General features: G+C 39.1%; 1 protein-coding gene across 2 annotated transcripts in view; it reads left to right on the top strand.

Moving 5' to 3' along the window:
- Nucleotides 1-3,522: 3,522 nt before the first annotated feature.
- Nucleotides 3,523-15,873, top strand: part of LOC149230163 (uncharacterized) — a 210,386-nt gene continuing 198,035 nt past the window's right edge. Inside the window, exons 1-3 of one of the 2 annotated variants that reach the window (XM_089378877.1) lie at nucleotides 3,523-3,736; nucleotides 3,951-4,017; nucleotides 4,528-4,731. In XM_089378877.1, the coding sequence (XP_089235003.1) occupies nucleotides 4,596-4,731 (136 nt within the window). In that variant the 5' untranslated portion in view covers nucleotides 3,523-3,736; nucleotides 3,951-4,017; nucleotides 4,528-4,595. The remainder of the gene's footprint in view (nucleotides 3,737-3,950; nucleotides 4,018-4,527; nucleotides 4,732-15,873) is intronic. The other variant, XM_089378876.1, reaches the window with a different exon arrangement.

Here is a 15,873-nt window from a genome sequence, read left to right as displayed (position 1 = left end):
GTAGATAGATTGCATTTTGTGGAGTATGGTAAATCTAGCAACATGAGCCATACATGAGGTAGCACCCATGTGGCAAGTATGATGTATGAAAATAAGTTAGTGAATACATAGAGTGGATTGTTTGTTTAATGATTTTTATCGTTCCCCCACAATAAAAGGTTTGATTTCATTAGTAATGATGCAACATTCAATGTAAATCTTCTAAACTAAACTTCTCATTTATTTAAAAGCCGCATGCTTGTCAAAGCCCTTGGCATTTAGAAGAAGAAGAGGGCAAAGGAGTATTAATGTGGAAGATATGTGTCTACAACACTATAATATATGTAACATTTCTTAAATAAGAACTACCAATCAAAGATGGTCTCCAATAGCATCTACAAGTTAAAGATAACCTACAAAGCATGACATTAGTGTTAAAGTGAGGAGAAGGTGAAATTTTAAAATCATCAAAACTATTCTAAAATGTTAAACACAATGTATCCCACTATTTAATTTCATATTTCTATTCATTGTTTAGCATGAAAGATGTTATCACATAACCGACTAAGTCACTAACTTATTGACCAACTAACTATAGTAACTATTCACCCATTCATTGATCTGAATTGGATCATTATATTGTTTGTCATCCATCTGGATGCATTTGGAGTGGAAAAAGTGGGGGAATCAACTCACAGGACCGTTTTTACCGACGTGACCCAGTTTGGCAAAATAAGGTCCAAAACTTCCAGAAGCGTTTTGAGGCATCAAATAATGTTGTTTGGTGGTAAAAGTTTACCTCTTAAACGCTACACCTTTTCATGATATTATACACACAAAAAGATTTCCAACAACGCAAGAATCGCGTCAATCGAAGTCCGTATGCAGAAGTTATGCCACTCAGAAGTTGACCTTCATATTTTCACACCTATAGTTCAGGAGGATGACACATCAGCCCCCATTATTCATGGAAAAGGGTCTAGCCACGTATTTGTGATGTAAAAGACTCTAGAAGAGCTTATTTTGTAACTCGTTAAGAGTTGAAGTAGTCAAACTTAACCACTAGTAGGCTATCAGGCTATGTTATAACTGGGCCACTAGGAGGAAGAGGCATTCCATTTTCTTTCGAGAGCATTTTGTTCCATAGTTGAGCAAAGATAACCAGGAGAGATAGGAGTTAGAGCACACAGAGAGGATCTGTGCATTATAGCAGCCCACGGGCCACAAACATTATTTCTTTGTATTTTGCAGCCATATTTCTAGACACAGAAAGAGAGCGAAGCGACCTTACCTTCCAGCTGGGTATTCTCCCGAAAGGGTTTCCCAGAGAGAATATCTTGTGTATTATGTGTGCGTGAGCTTATTTTGCCGTTCTCTACTTTTTTGCTTGATTTACTTTTACATGCATGCACTAATTACAATTAATTTTACAGATCTAGAAATCAAATAAAATTGTAATAGTGTAGAATCTCAAATTTTTAATATAGTATTATTAGATCTATTGTGACGAACTGTCCAGTGGAATATCCACTACAGTTTACAGATCATTCATCCTCTAACTTGCAAACTAACTAACTACTAACCCACTTACATGGTCTCACCCAAAATGTTAAACACAATGTATCCCATTATTTAATATCATATTTCTATTCATTGTTTAACAAGAAAGATGCTATCACATAACCCACTAAGTCACTAACCTATTGACTAACTAACTATGGTAACTATTCACCCATTCATCCTCTAACCTACAAACTAACTAACTACTAACCCACTTACATGGTCTCGCCCTCTTCCTTTTTAGGAGGTGTTTTGTGGGAGTTTATGTGATAATAAATAGGATAATGAACAAATGATATGTATGTCGTGTTTGGTGCCTTAAAATAGTTTTTAAGACTTTAAAAATGTTTTCCCTGATACAATAACAACCTCTTTATAATTAATGAAATCTATTATGAAATTTAATGGATGCATGCTTGCTTGGTTTTCTTATCTTCTTTCAGGGTACATGAATAATAATTTAAATAATAAAAAAATAGATATACTATGTTGGTGCCTTTGAATAGTTTCTATGATTTAAAAATCTCCTCTCCTCTTGTGTTTTATCCTAGTTTACTTGAGAGATGTAGTCCATGGCAATGTATAATTCCCGACAAACAATAATTGGACTAGGAGAAATAAAGTGCATTCTACAAATCAATATGGGTGATGCATGTAACATAATTTTACATTGATGGATTAAAATGAAAGAAATTTGATGTTCCTAAAGTTAAAATGAAAAATAAAAACATAAGCTATAATACATATGATAAAATAAATTCTACAAACCAATATAGATGATGCATGTAACACAATGTTATGTTAATGGATTAAAATGAAAGAAATTTGATGTTTGTAAAGTTAAAAGAAAAAAGAAAAACATAGACCATAATACATATGATAAAATAAATAATTATGAATCTATCTTGATCCCATTAATTGGGCCTATCTAGGTGGTTTAGAAAATAACTTGTTCTTGGCTCCACCCAAGTTTAAATCTTGCTAGTGACATGTTAGCTTCTTGCGGGCCAATGGATGTTGGCAAGGTATCAACAATCTCACTCTTGTTTATGTGCTCAAGGGTGGAATGAAAATTTTCCAAACATTTTACACTCTAGAGTTTAGGTTAATTGGTTGTTGTTGGCATCATCGAGCATTTGGCTATTCTTATTCTAACATGTCTCAATATGGATTCCCCTAGGTGAGGCACATTAGTCTACATCAATGGATTTACTAGGGATACTATCCACAAATATAAGGGAAACATCTCTTAAGTTCCCTGCCTAGGTTCTTAGAAAAAAATCCATTTTTAATATGATATTTTAAGCAATGAAAAATTTATATCTTGATTTCTTTTTTATCTCTCCATGTTTTATAAGTCCAAGGCTATGATGGACCTACATTAGCTATTATGTGAATGGTAGTGTTCATAAGTGTGTCCATATAGATATAGACATTGGCTTTCCAATTATAGGATTAACACATCCACACAAGTACCAGAGGCAGATATATATACATCAAGTCACTGATAAAACACAATAATAAAAAAACCAAAAAAAGAAATAAATCTTCATATTGTTGAACCACTTTTTCTTTTAACTTTCTCAATTTTGATTTTATTTGAAAGAAAGGAAAAAAAAAAATTATTTTTCTAATTTTGATTCCCTTTAAAAAAAAAAGAAAATTATTTTAACGTCCACTAAGCTAAAAATAACTTATAAAACATATTAAGAGTATTACTTCATCTAAACATATTAAGAGTATTACTTCATCTAATTGATATATTTGGCCGTTTTGATGTAATTTAAATCCATTATAAATAAATAATCAAATTTTCCACACTGACCTTTTGGAAGCTTAAAGACTTCATCAAAGTCGTGAGTAGTGGGTGAGCTAATTAGGTGTGTGACTGGTTCATTAAACGTTATTCAAATGTGTCGTCACCACTCATTTTGCAACACGAGCTTTTTTTTTTTCATGATTAGTTGTTTGCATTTATAGTTCACGACCTTTCAAGATTAAAAATGTGCATTAATTTGGATTCTTTGCGTAGACTTTTCATGGCTGATTTACCGTCTCTTTGAAGATATGGCCAACGTTTAGATTCGTGTTTGTCCGCCTCTGTGTTCTTTCATTTTCCATAACTACAGTGGACGATCCAATTCTACTCGCTGTATTCGATTTCAGGGCTTCTCTGGAGCTCCAGCTGTTGACCAAGGTGAATATTTTCTGTCCTCAATTATCTTTTTGGAAATTTCTGTTAAACCTTGAACCTTACAGAGGAAGAAATTTCGTGTTGTTTGAGCTTTGAATGTCTTTACCGCGGACCTTTCCCCCATCTCGTTTAACAAACTTTGTACTCTTGAAATTTGTGAGGGCAATTTACAGGAACCAAATCTGAATACTGAAAGTTTTCTCGGTTTTTATCATAGGATTATAAGTCTCGAAGCTTGACCGTGGTACTTATTGTGTACTTATCAAATTTTCGTAAATTTCCAGGTGTGAGTTTAAATATTCTTTTGAATTTAAACTCAACATTGTACTTTCTGAAATACATACTGGCAGCGGAGCATTCAATATTGTACTTTCTGAAATACATATTGTTAGAGATCTAAAGTTATTCTAAATGAAATAATATATATTCTGAACATATACATGTACAGTATATCAGTATTGGATGTCCTGCCGTGAGATACATATCAACCTTGCAAATTTAATTGCAAAATTGCAAGATTAAGGAAACATTGTTGATATTTCATTTTTACTTTACAGTTATTGCAATGGTTTTCTGAAAACTAATTGTCTCCTGTAAAATGATTGCAGTTTTACAGTTTTTGACAGACTGAAGAGATGTTGGACATTTAGTGTTATGTCTTTGTCATTTTACGGTTATTGCTATAATTTTCTAAGGATTTGCTGTTTTTCGTGAAATGGTTGCAAATTCTGACACTCGGGAAATTTTTCTTTTCAAAATTTTAATATACATAACTCTTGTCATCACCGTTTCAGGTTTCGTTGAAGTATTTGCAAATATTGAAAACGATTGAAATGGAGGAGATACTTTAGGTCGTTGGAACATGGCAAAATCAATTTGTGCGAAAGCACGGAAAAGATTGGATGAAACATTGGAATGTCCTACGCTAGTAGAAAAGGATAATGTTAGGCGCCTAGTGCGGCACCAGATTCTCAAATCTCCTCCCTCCAATTCACCAGGTGATCCTCTGATTCTTCTTTGTATGATTGAACTTTGTGGCTTCCAGATTTTTGCATTTCTTCAAGTTGCTGGAAATAGAAATCAGGGAAAAAACAGGGGATTACTGAAATAAACAGAGAAAGGCAGCACGGAAACAGTGTACACAATCAGAACATGCAGAATTAACTTAGATTTGCACAATTAGCAGAGACAAAAATAGATAATCCCTTTTTTGAGGAACTTCTTCTCATGCTGCAGACCTTATTGACATGAAGCAATATTTGTACATGGTATTACATTAAAAACCAATAAACAAGTAGGGGAAACTTAATCGCTTGAATGGCTCCAACGCTTCACATTCCATTGAATATATTAGGCTGCTTTATTTCAGGATGCCCAATCAGCCAGCAGTGTTGATTGCATCTAGTTAACTTATCTCATTTTACAGCCCAGTATGATGTGTATCACTATTTATCCGTCATCAAAATTGAATTGAAATTTTGCTCATGCCAAAATAAAAATTATGAAAAATAAAAAGAATAAAAAAATTTACATGTGAAGAAATTGGTTCTATGTTAGATCCATATTTAAGATGGATCTATGTTGAGCCGAGAGGCTCAGTCTACAGCCCAGTATGATGTGTAATGCTGTTGGTCCATCATCAAAATTGAATTGAAATTTTGCTCATGTTCGCCAAAATAAAAATTATGAAAAATCTAAAAATAAAAAAATTAAATAATTATGTGAAATATTTAAATAATGTCGACTCATAAAAAAATTTACTAGTGAAAAAATTGAATCCTTCTCAGCTCATGTTAAATCCGTATTTAAGATGGATCTGTGCTGGTAGTAGAAAGAGGCCTCTACAAACTTGCAGGATGCCTATGCAAACTTCCCACCCATCGTAGTTCATCCCAAAATCATTTCTACAAAAATTAAACTTGTCCTTTGCCAATTGCTTGGTTAATATATTAGACACGATTTTCCCTGTTTCACAAAATTGCATCTCGGTAACCCCTTTTCTACTTGTTTCCTAAAAAAATGACACTGCAACTCTGTGCATGGCTTTGGAATGGAACTTAGGATTTTCACCATTTCCATGCAAGCTTGATTGTCACAATTCATTATCGGGAAGGCATCTTTTTTGTTTGTTTGTAAATAAGCAGTTCATATTACTTCATAGAATACATAGAGTACAAAAGGTCTGCCCGTGCAACTAAAGAAAGACACTCTTGCCCGAAAACAACTCTTACCACTCATATATACTGTCAAAATGACCCCAAGGAACACCACACAGGGTGGCACAGAGAAAAATTGGGGCCAGCAAAACAGAGAACCAATCTGAGCATCTGAAAACATAGAAAAAGCTGACCATATGGTCCTCCGAGACTTACAGAGACAAACCATGTAGAAGACCAGTTAACAGGAGAAAAAGAGAAGCAGCTAGATGACCAGTAAATTTATGAAACAGAAACAAAACAAGTGCTGAGCATCAAAAGCAAACTGAGACTGCTACAGCAAGCCATTACAGCTCGAGAATGACATAATCCTTGGTGGTGGTATCCTGGTTGGCCGAAGTAGTAGCTTTGCCAGGCAGAGGTGGGCGCTGAGTTGAGCGCTTCCCTTGGCTGGTTCCCATGGTCTCCTCCGCACCTTCCCCCAAAACAGCGGAATCCTGGCCAATAGTGTGCCTCAGAAGACTGATCAGCACAGTCATCTTTTTGGAGATATAGCTAAATTGCTGCTCCAGAGAGCTGATTTTGAAATCCAGGGCTTCCAGAACTGCTGTATGATCCGCAGATAAAACTGAGATTGCTTGATGTGCCTGATTAAGGTATTCTCCTTGCATACTGATAGCCTTTGCTAACATTGTCTTGATGCGCCACATTTCCGCCTGTGTGCGAACAAATTGGGTTGCCCGCGTGGTGGTCGTGCTGGGATCTTGAACCCATTCCATCTCCTTTTCCAGCTCTTGTTCCTCCATGTTCTCCTCCTCTTCTGCAACAATTGCTTCCAGTTCCTCAATTTTGCACTTTTCCTTACTGGAAGTTCTTGTTTCATAAGCCTCTCGAGCCTTCTGCAGGTCTTTATTGGCCGAGGCATTTCGACTACCCTCCCGCGCCATTCTTCTATACCAGAGAACAGAAATACGAAACCTTCTGAAAACACAATTGATACTATGTTGATTGCCGTTGGAAAGCTGTGTATTGTTCTTGCGTTTGGAGGCTGTAGTTATAGAAGAGGGAAACCATGAGTCGCCCACGGCCTCCGGTCTTGTCGACTTATGATCGCACGTCCTTTCATAATAACTTCTGCTCAGATTTTCACATTTTTGTTGATGTGCTGAATCCTTATTCTCCAGTCTGCCACACTTGAACCATTTTACCGAGTGCCAAGTGTCTTTTTTTGTGTTTTGATGCCGGCGGTTCCCATAATTTTTGTTCGTTGTGCTTTTTGGAACTAACCCAACGTGCTTGTTTATTGAATGCCCCTTCCTTCCTTGTACTCCTTTAGCTTGCCAACCACTTATCCTCACATCCCTTCGATTGGGTGGATCCATTCTCCACATATGGGGAAGATCTTCGTACCCCTTAGCCTCTTCTTTCATTAAGTGATGTCCTGCCTCGAAAGAAGAGTGCATCGGTTTCTCAGCTCCGTGCAAGTGACATCCTGCCAACAGGTGTCCAAGTTGGTAGAGGGGTTATCAATTCCATAATTTGCCAAGTGGTCTGCCACTGTATTGGCCTTGCGTCTAACTGCCTGAAAGATTAAACCGTCCAGGCAAGATAGGTGTTCTGCAATAATCTCTGTTACCTTGGCAAGCCTCCAGTGTCGTGTAACTTTACTTGTTTTGGCTCCGGTATATAATCTTCTTGCTGCCGTAACCACCAATTGCGAGTCCCCTTCCACCACGGTGGCTCCAGCTTTAAGTCTTCTGAGAATTCTCAAACCCTGTTCCAGCGCTGCAAATTCCATTTCATTGTTTGTCCCTTCACCAAGCACTTGACTGTAAATGTGCTGAATTGCACCTTTGCTATCCCTAAGAACCCCTCCAATGCCAGCAGGTCCCGGATTTCCCCTGGAGGCTCCATCAAAATTGAGTTTAAGGAAGCCTGTTGGCGGATGAATCCAGGAATTCACACTGGTATTTAGCTCCTGTCGATGAATCTCAGAGGACGTGAAGGATTCCATATTAATGTCAAAGGCTTTCAGAATCTGTAAGTCCGGACCAGAGATGTTTTTGTCCTGTTCCATTCTTCCTTTGGCAAGAACCGTTTGCTTGATATTTTGAAGAATTGTATCTTTTAAGTGGTTAATGCTTCTGTTTTCATTTAGGAAGACTCTCCGATTTCTTTCTTTCCAGATTGTCCATGCTATGAACCCTGGTATGAGTTTCCATATGGTATTAACCACTTGGGTATTGGAGAAATTCCCACTCCAATTCTCAATTGTTTCTTGAATTGAATTCCTAACTCGATCCGTCCTTTGAAGAATGGTTTCCGCCCAATTCCATATGCTGTCTGCCCAATCACAGGTGTTGAGGAGGTGATTCATGGTTTCCTCTTCCGTTCCACACATGGGGCAGCGAGAAGGACCTATGAATCCTTTTTTCCGGAGATTCTCCCAAGTTAGCGTTCTTCTGTGCATAAGTAGCCATAGGAATGTTTTGATCTTCGGCCATAATTGGGCGTCCCAAACTTTGCTATGCCATTTGACTTTTTCTTCATGCTCAACATTTTCTATGTGTGTTATGGCCTCTCTGAGCGTGAAGTTGCCTCCTTCAAGCTTTCCCCAGTGTAATTGGTCACTATCCCCTGCTTTCCTTATCCTTCTCTTAGCGAGCTGAGTTTTTAGGTTCTCTAAACTGTTGTTTTCTTCGGTCAGCCGATCTGTCTCATTGAATAACCATGTTCTCCACATCTGGTCACTGTCGTTAGGCTTCCAATACTGATTGTGGTTCTCCATAGTTCCTAGTTGCTCTTTGGATATCTAAGAATTCAGGGCTTTCTAGCTTGGGGAGTTGTTGCCATGCATCTTCCCAGAAAAGGGCTATTTTTCTGTCACGAATCTCCCAAAAACTTTGCTCCTGGATTATGTGCCGGTTATTTCTCGCTAGGTTCCAAATTGGTGAGCCCTCTGGAGTTTCCTGCATCCGGATTAAGTTTTGTAGTCTGTGATTTTGAGCGTACTTTTCTTTCCAATGCTTGGCCCATGGTAGTTTAGGTTCTTTCAGCCACCTCCACCATAATTTTGCACCACAAGCACGGTTAACCATGGATGGGTCCTATAGGTTCAGCCCTCCCAGATGTTTGGGTTTGCATAGCTTATTCCACGTCATTAGTGACCATTTCTTCTTCTCTGAGTTTCCCAACCAGAGAAAAGCCCTTTGGATGACCCTTATCTTCTGCAACACTCCCTTGGGAGCTGGGAGAATGGAAAGCATATATTGTGGAATGGCCTGGAGGACTGCTTTGGTTAAGACCAATCTGCCTGCGAAGTTAAGGGCTCTGTGTGTCCAATGATGACATCTTTTTTCCAGGCTTGCTAAAATCTTTTCCCAGTGCGATTTTTGCCATGGCTTGTCCGTTAACGGAACTCCTAGGTATCTCGAGGGGAGGCTACTTCTTCTGAAGCCTAGGATGGTAGAAAGATTGTTTTGAACAGCTATGTGAGTATTAAAAAAGAAGATAGAAGATTTTGAGAGATTTAGCTCCATACCTGAGGCCTTGCTGAAGAGATTGAGAATTCTTTTGAATCCCAATGCTTCTTTAACTGAGGGAGTCCCATGCAACATTGTATCATCAACAAATTGTTGGTGAGTAGTTGTTGGAATTGAGGGCAGGGGCTGAAGTCCTTCAATAACTCCTTCCTCTTTAGCTTTTTGGATTAGTCTGCTCAGACCTTCCATTAAAATAATGAAAAGGAAAGGGGATAAAGGATCACCCTGTTGTAGACCTTGCGAAGGAGAGAACTGGGTAGCTGGGGCCCCATTAACCAGAATTGAAAATTTTGTGGATTTGACCAAAGTTAAGATCCAAACTATCCATTGTTCTGCAAAGCCAAAGGCTTTCAATATTGCTTCCAGATAGTGTCAGTTAACCTTATCATACGCCTTTGACAGGTCTAGTTGCATCATCATACCTGCTTTCTTCTGCATTTGGAGTGTGTGAATCATCTCTTGTGCTAGTAAGATGTTGTCCAAAATTTGTCTCCCCTCTACATAGCCTGATTGCTCTTCCGAAATAATGCCTGGAAGTATGGGTTTCATTCTATTGGCTATGACTTTGGATATAATCTTGTATAAGACATTGCATAGCGCAATTGGACGAAAATTTGAGGGTGTGTTAGCTTCCTCCTCCTTTGGAATAAGGGCAAGGAAGGTGGAATTGAGGGACTTGAGGATAGAAGCGGAACGCCGGGAATCCTCCACTGCTTCCCAGACTTCTGTTTTGACTATTTCCCAACAGGCTTTGTAAAAGTCGATGGTGAATCCATCAGGCTCAAGTGCTTTACCATTAGGCATTTCTTTTACGGCCTCTTCCACCTCTTCCAGGGAAATTTCTCGAGTTAAAGCTAAGTTTTTCTCCTCCGAAATTAGCTTGGGGATTGAGGATGTAAGTTCCTCAATTGCCTCCTTTCTGTCAATCCCAGGTTCTTGAGCTATATTGCTGAAATGCCAAGTAAGAAGGTTGGAGATCTCTTGATGTGTCTGTATCGTGGCCCCCTGCTCATCTTTAAGGCTTAGAATTTTGTTGGCTCCTCTGTGGTCAATGGCTGATCTATGGAAGAATTTCGTGTTCTGTTCTCCTTCCTTAAGCCATTGAACTCGAGATTTTTGTCTCCAAAGTGTTTCCTCCTGTTGGCAACGTAGTTGCCAGTCCTGCATAAGTGTCTTTTCCTTGTTCACAGTTTCTTGGTTTATGTTCCCTTGAATCCATCCTTCATGTATATGTTCCAATTGCTCTTCTAGTTTCTTTTTTTCTTTGAAAATATTCCCAAAGACTTCATGATTCCAGACTTTGATTTTGGCTTTAATGTGTTTCAGCTTACCCTGTAACCGATACATTTTGGTTCCTTTAATACCCGAAGGTTCTTTCCACCATTGTTCAATTTGCTGAATGAATTCAGGATGAGTGAGCCAAAATTTCTTGAATCTAAAAGGTTTATTTCTAGGAGTGCCCTAGATTGCTGCAGTTAATGTGATGGGCCAGTGGTCTGACCCTCCACAGAGAAGAATATCCAATTCCACACTAATTCCTTCCATCAATATTCTTTCTGTTACTAAAAATCTATCAAGACGAGAGGCTATTAGCTTTTCACCTCCCCTTTTGTTGTTCCACGTGAAAACACCACTTTTGGGGAAAACATCTACAAGATTGGCCGACTTAATGAAGTCTAGGAAAGCTTCAGAGTCTCTGTTGAGTTTCCTTAAACCTCCTCTCTTTTCCGTGAGTGTGGTGATCATGTTGAAGTCACCTCAAAAGATCGCCTTAGCTTGGGGATATCTTAGCTTCAGGTTAAGCAGAGTTCTTAAAATAGAATCTTAGCCTCTAGCTTCTGGGGGCCATGGACATTGGTGCAAAGATAAGTTTTAGAGTTTCCTACTACTTGGACTTCTATAGCTATGTATGATCTGGCTGCCTCAGAGGAAAGGAGCTGGATTACTTGTGGATTCCACAGAATAACCAGACCTCCCTCCCATCCATTACTAGTTGTTTCCAAGTATTCCATGCGTTTACCTAATTTTTTGCTGATATTGATTACTGTGTTGCTTGAGCATTTAGTTTCCTGCACAAACACTAAGTCTGGTTGTTCCTTTTGGACCTTCTTCTTTAATAGACGCTGTTTTGTTTGGCTATTTAGCCCTCTAGCATTCCAAGAAAGAACTTTCATTTTAAACAGAGTTTAGGAGGTTAGTGAAAAAGCCTCTAGGGCTTTCATCTTACCGGAATTTAGGAGCATTTGTCCCAGTTCTTGTAATTCCTCATTGTTGGTCCTTCGTCCTCTCTTTTTCCGATGCTTGGAACTGGTGGAGGTTTGATGTAATCCCTGTGTGCGGACCCCTAGCCCTTTAGCTGTGCCCAAGCTCTTGCTTTGCAGCTCCATCTCTGCCCTTTGCCGTGCTATGAATATGTCATTAATCCTCTTTACCTCCTCTTCCGATATGTGTTCCATTCCCTTCTTTTTCCAGTTCTCCACCATGTTTGGTAAGTCCATACCTTCTTGCTCTAGTATGTCACTTAACTCCATTTCTTCGATCCCGATTTCATTGGTGAACATTTCTGAGTCTTCTTCAACCCCCTCTGGTGTTTCCTGAACCTGGAGATTGATACTCAAAGGGTTCACCTCCGGTTCTTTCAAATTTGGCATTGTTGTAGATTTGTTTATTGTCGTGGTTTCTTGTTCTTTAATGTTGTCCTCTGATTCCGTCTCGGTTTCCAAAACTTCGAAAGCATTGCTCATATTGCCTTGTGAAGTGCTTGCCTTGGTTTGGCGTTTTCTGTTTGCTCTCTGTTTGGCTTTCGGTCTGGTGAAGATTTCCTTGTTCTTCTCTCCTTTGCCTTCCTTGTCATCCCCTGCTGCTTTGTTCAGTGGGCATTCTTTGATTAAATGACCATGCTCATGACATTTTCTGCAGCAGAACGGAATTTGCTCATAGTCTATGGCTTGGAAATAATCCTTGTCTCTGTATTCTAGCCATAGGCCCTCATGCAATCCTCCCGACACATCCATTTCCACACAGATCTTGGCACAAGAGGTATACCTTTTTTGCAATGTCGCTTCTAAGGCCTTGATGAAAGTCCTTAGCTTGCTACCTATTTGTTTTAGAGCTTCATGTCCCCAATAATCAATCGGTAGAGAAAAGAGACGGATCCAAACTGGTACCTGCTTGAAGGTTTCTTTTTTTGGTACGAAGTTGGGTTTCCATGGTCTTATGTAAAGACCTGCGGGGGCAAAGAAATAAGGCCCTCCATCGAAGATCCGATCCTTGTCCTCTAAATTGGAAAAAACCACAGTAAAGAAACCCTTAGCTCCCAAGTGCAGCCTTACATCACCTCTGGGTTTCCACTGTTGCTTTATCCACTGACACAGAGCTCGTTCTGTTGGCCAGAGCCCCATGAACCTGCATATCACTGCATGTTCGACCATGTGATCCCGGTATGACTGAATCTCCGGATCCGATATCACAACCCTTAGGGTTTCTGCGGCTTTGGGCTTACACGGACCCTGATTCTTTTTTCTGTTGGGTGTTGACATCGTTCCCCCTGCTCCTCTTTATCTTGATTTAGAACCTTTTCCTCTGCTCCTGCTTGCTCCTTCTCCGGTTTGTTTCCATGGGAGAAACGTCCTAGGGTTGGATTCTTGCTGTCTCTACTCTCTGTACTTTTGCTTTCATCCTTTTCCTTCAGTTTTTTAGTATTATTATCTTCATTACTCCTCTTCCCCTTGCTGGTTGGATTTTCCTGGTCCGACTTTTCATACCCTGCTATCTGCACCCCATCCTGTGCTGTCTTCTTGTGCATCATTATTTGTTTGTATGATGGGGTCCCAGTGGACCCCACATTTTCCATTTGTTGGGTCAGAGTTTGTCCCCTTCTGTGGAGCTCTGCCGCTCTGGCCCTGTTCTTCTCCAGAATTAGTACCTAGGTCTGTTGAATCCGTGAGCTTCAAACCCTCGTTTCCACCAGAGCTCTCCAAGTACTCATATTTTCATTATTTTCCCTATCAGGAAGGCATCTTGACATATATCAATGATATCCATTAATTTCCTTAACCAACCTAATTCCTTGGTTGCGTATCAAGCAGAGGCATACTTTGCTTCAACACTCGAAAATGATATGGTTGTCTGCTACTTGCTTTCTATGATTGATCTTTAAACTGTCTTCGATATTCCAATGGTCAACCCACCAAAGTAAACCTGCTAACTAGAAAAACTACAATGGAATATGCTTGACTGTACCTTTTTTTTGTCTTTTTAAACTGTCTTCGATATTCCAATGGTCAACCCACCGAAGTAAACCTGCTAACTAGAAAAACTACAATGGAATATGCTTGACTGTACCTTTCTTTTTGTCTTTTTAATGCTTTAAACATAAAATAAAATACACCAACTAGATTTTTAACTAGTGTGACATTAAACATAACCACAACAACAATTAATGCCGCATTAGACACAAAATTTACCTTGGAAACCTGATATGGAAAAACCACCAAGAAATGAAGAATTGTGCCTTTTGTCTTCTTATATTATGTAGATAACAATACAGATTACAAAGCTGTCCGAGTTTATGGTGAAGCTCTGAGAATGGTCTTATATAGTCCTCTACAACACGCTTTCATCTTTCTGCTATGGTAGTATATCCTTCACACTCTTGCTCATGCTTTGTTTCATCTAGCTTACTCATCAGATGAAGGTGGGCTATCTATTATAAGGTACATTAACCATTGTTGTAATCAAGTGCTTTCATTTAGTGTTCAAGGGCATATTAATATGGATCATAGGTTGAATTGGATGGTAGACCGATTTTGGTTGTATTCTTATTCCCATGCTTCACCTTGGTGGTTATCCCTTGCCCCTAGTCTAGTGTGACCTTCCTTGAAGCCTTTCTTTCCATTGTCTAGGAGCGGCACAAATAGGAGGTACTGAGTCATGTTGTGTATCCATGGTAATCCATACTTAACACTTTCCATCTGTGCCCTATATCCACATCCCATCTTCGGGTTGATTGCTATTTGTCACTAGTATTGGTTCCTTGTTTTCCTCATTCTTAAGCAGGGGCCTGGATGCCCTAAGAGGTTGATGTAGTAGAAAGAAAAGAAAGAGCATGAGCCATAAGGATGGAATGCAAAAAATTGAAAGGGATTTAATAAAGTGTGTGGAACAAAAGCCTAGCTTGAGCTCTACCCCCTCATTATCCTTCACCCAGTTCCTAGCTAATGAAAAGGCAATCAAAGTTAAAGGAACTATAAACATCCCAATCCCAATGAACAATAATCCGCTTCATCTTTAAGGGGTCATTGATGCATAAATGAAAGTTTGTATCCCAAGCTATGCAAGAAAAGAAAAATCAATGAAGAACAAGACATACAAAAGAGTGGGTAAAAATAGGTAGAGGAAAAGGGTTACTCAGGTCCTATGATTGCTTTCTCTTCACATTGTAAGACCCAAGGATGATGGAATTTCATAGCTGGTATAATGACTGTGGCATCCTCCATGAAGTACACCCCTACCAAATCACTGACCATTTGCACCTATTGATTGATGGGTTAACCTAGAAATTGCTCCTCCACTTAGGGTTGGAAGCACCTAATAAGGCTTGTTACCCACCAAAAGTGGGTAACCCTTGGGAGAAATTTTTTCTTCCCTTTGGTTAGCTAGCTAGCCAACATCCCCGTGATGATCCACAAATAGCTTTACTTCAAAGCTCTTCACCTATGCTTTGGTCAATGCTCTCCCCCTTCTAGGATACTTCTTGAAGGAAGGTGTGTTGTCTATCAAAAGGTACATTAACCATTTTTGTAACAATATGCTTTTATTTAATGTTTGGGGCATACTAATATTGATCACAGGTCAAGCCGGATGATGGACCACTCTTGATTGTACCCTTGTTCCCATACTTGACTTGGGAGATTATTCTTTGCCCGTAGTCTAGTGTGCTATCCCTTGAGGCCCTTTCTTCCATTATTTAGGAGGGGCACTAATTGATGTAGCATGCCCAAGGTAATCCATACTTACCATTTTCCATCTCTCCCTTATATTGACCTTCATTCTTTGGGTTGATTGTCATTGGTCATTGGGACAAGCACCTTATATCCACATCTCTGAGTCAGGGCCTGGAAATTTTGCCCTAAGAGGTTGATGCAGCTGAAAGAAAGATAAAAGCATATAAAGCCACAAATAAAAGAAAATGAAAAATGCAAAAGATGGCTAGGACATGTAATAAGCATGTGGGCAAAAGCCTAGCATGAGCTCTACCCCCCTGATTAGCCATCACCCAGTTCCTAAGCATTCATGCCCTATCGAGATTCTAAATAAAGGAACTTATGAATGTTCCAATTTCGATGAGCGATAACTTGCTATATCTTTAAGGGGTATTGAAAGAACATAAAGCAAGGTAGTTACCCAAGTTGTGCAAGAAAGAAAATAAAATCATTAAAGT

This window comes from Pinus tabuliformis, chromosome J (assembly GCF_031772625.1).
Source record: "Pinus tabuliformis cultivar Carrire ecotype Pingquan chromosome J, CPIR1, whole genome shotgun sequence".
Classification (NCBI taxonomy): Eukaryota; Viridiplantae; Streptophyta; class Pinopsida; order Pinales; family Pinaceae; genus Pinus; species Pinus tabuliformis.
The sequence above is the reverse complement of the archived record's forward strand: the minus strand, read 5'-3'. Positions and strand labels throughout refer to the sequence as shown.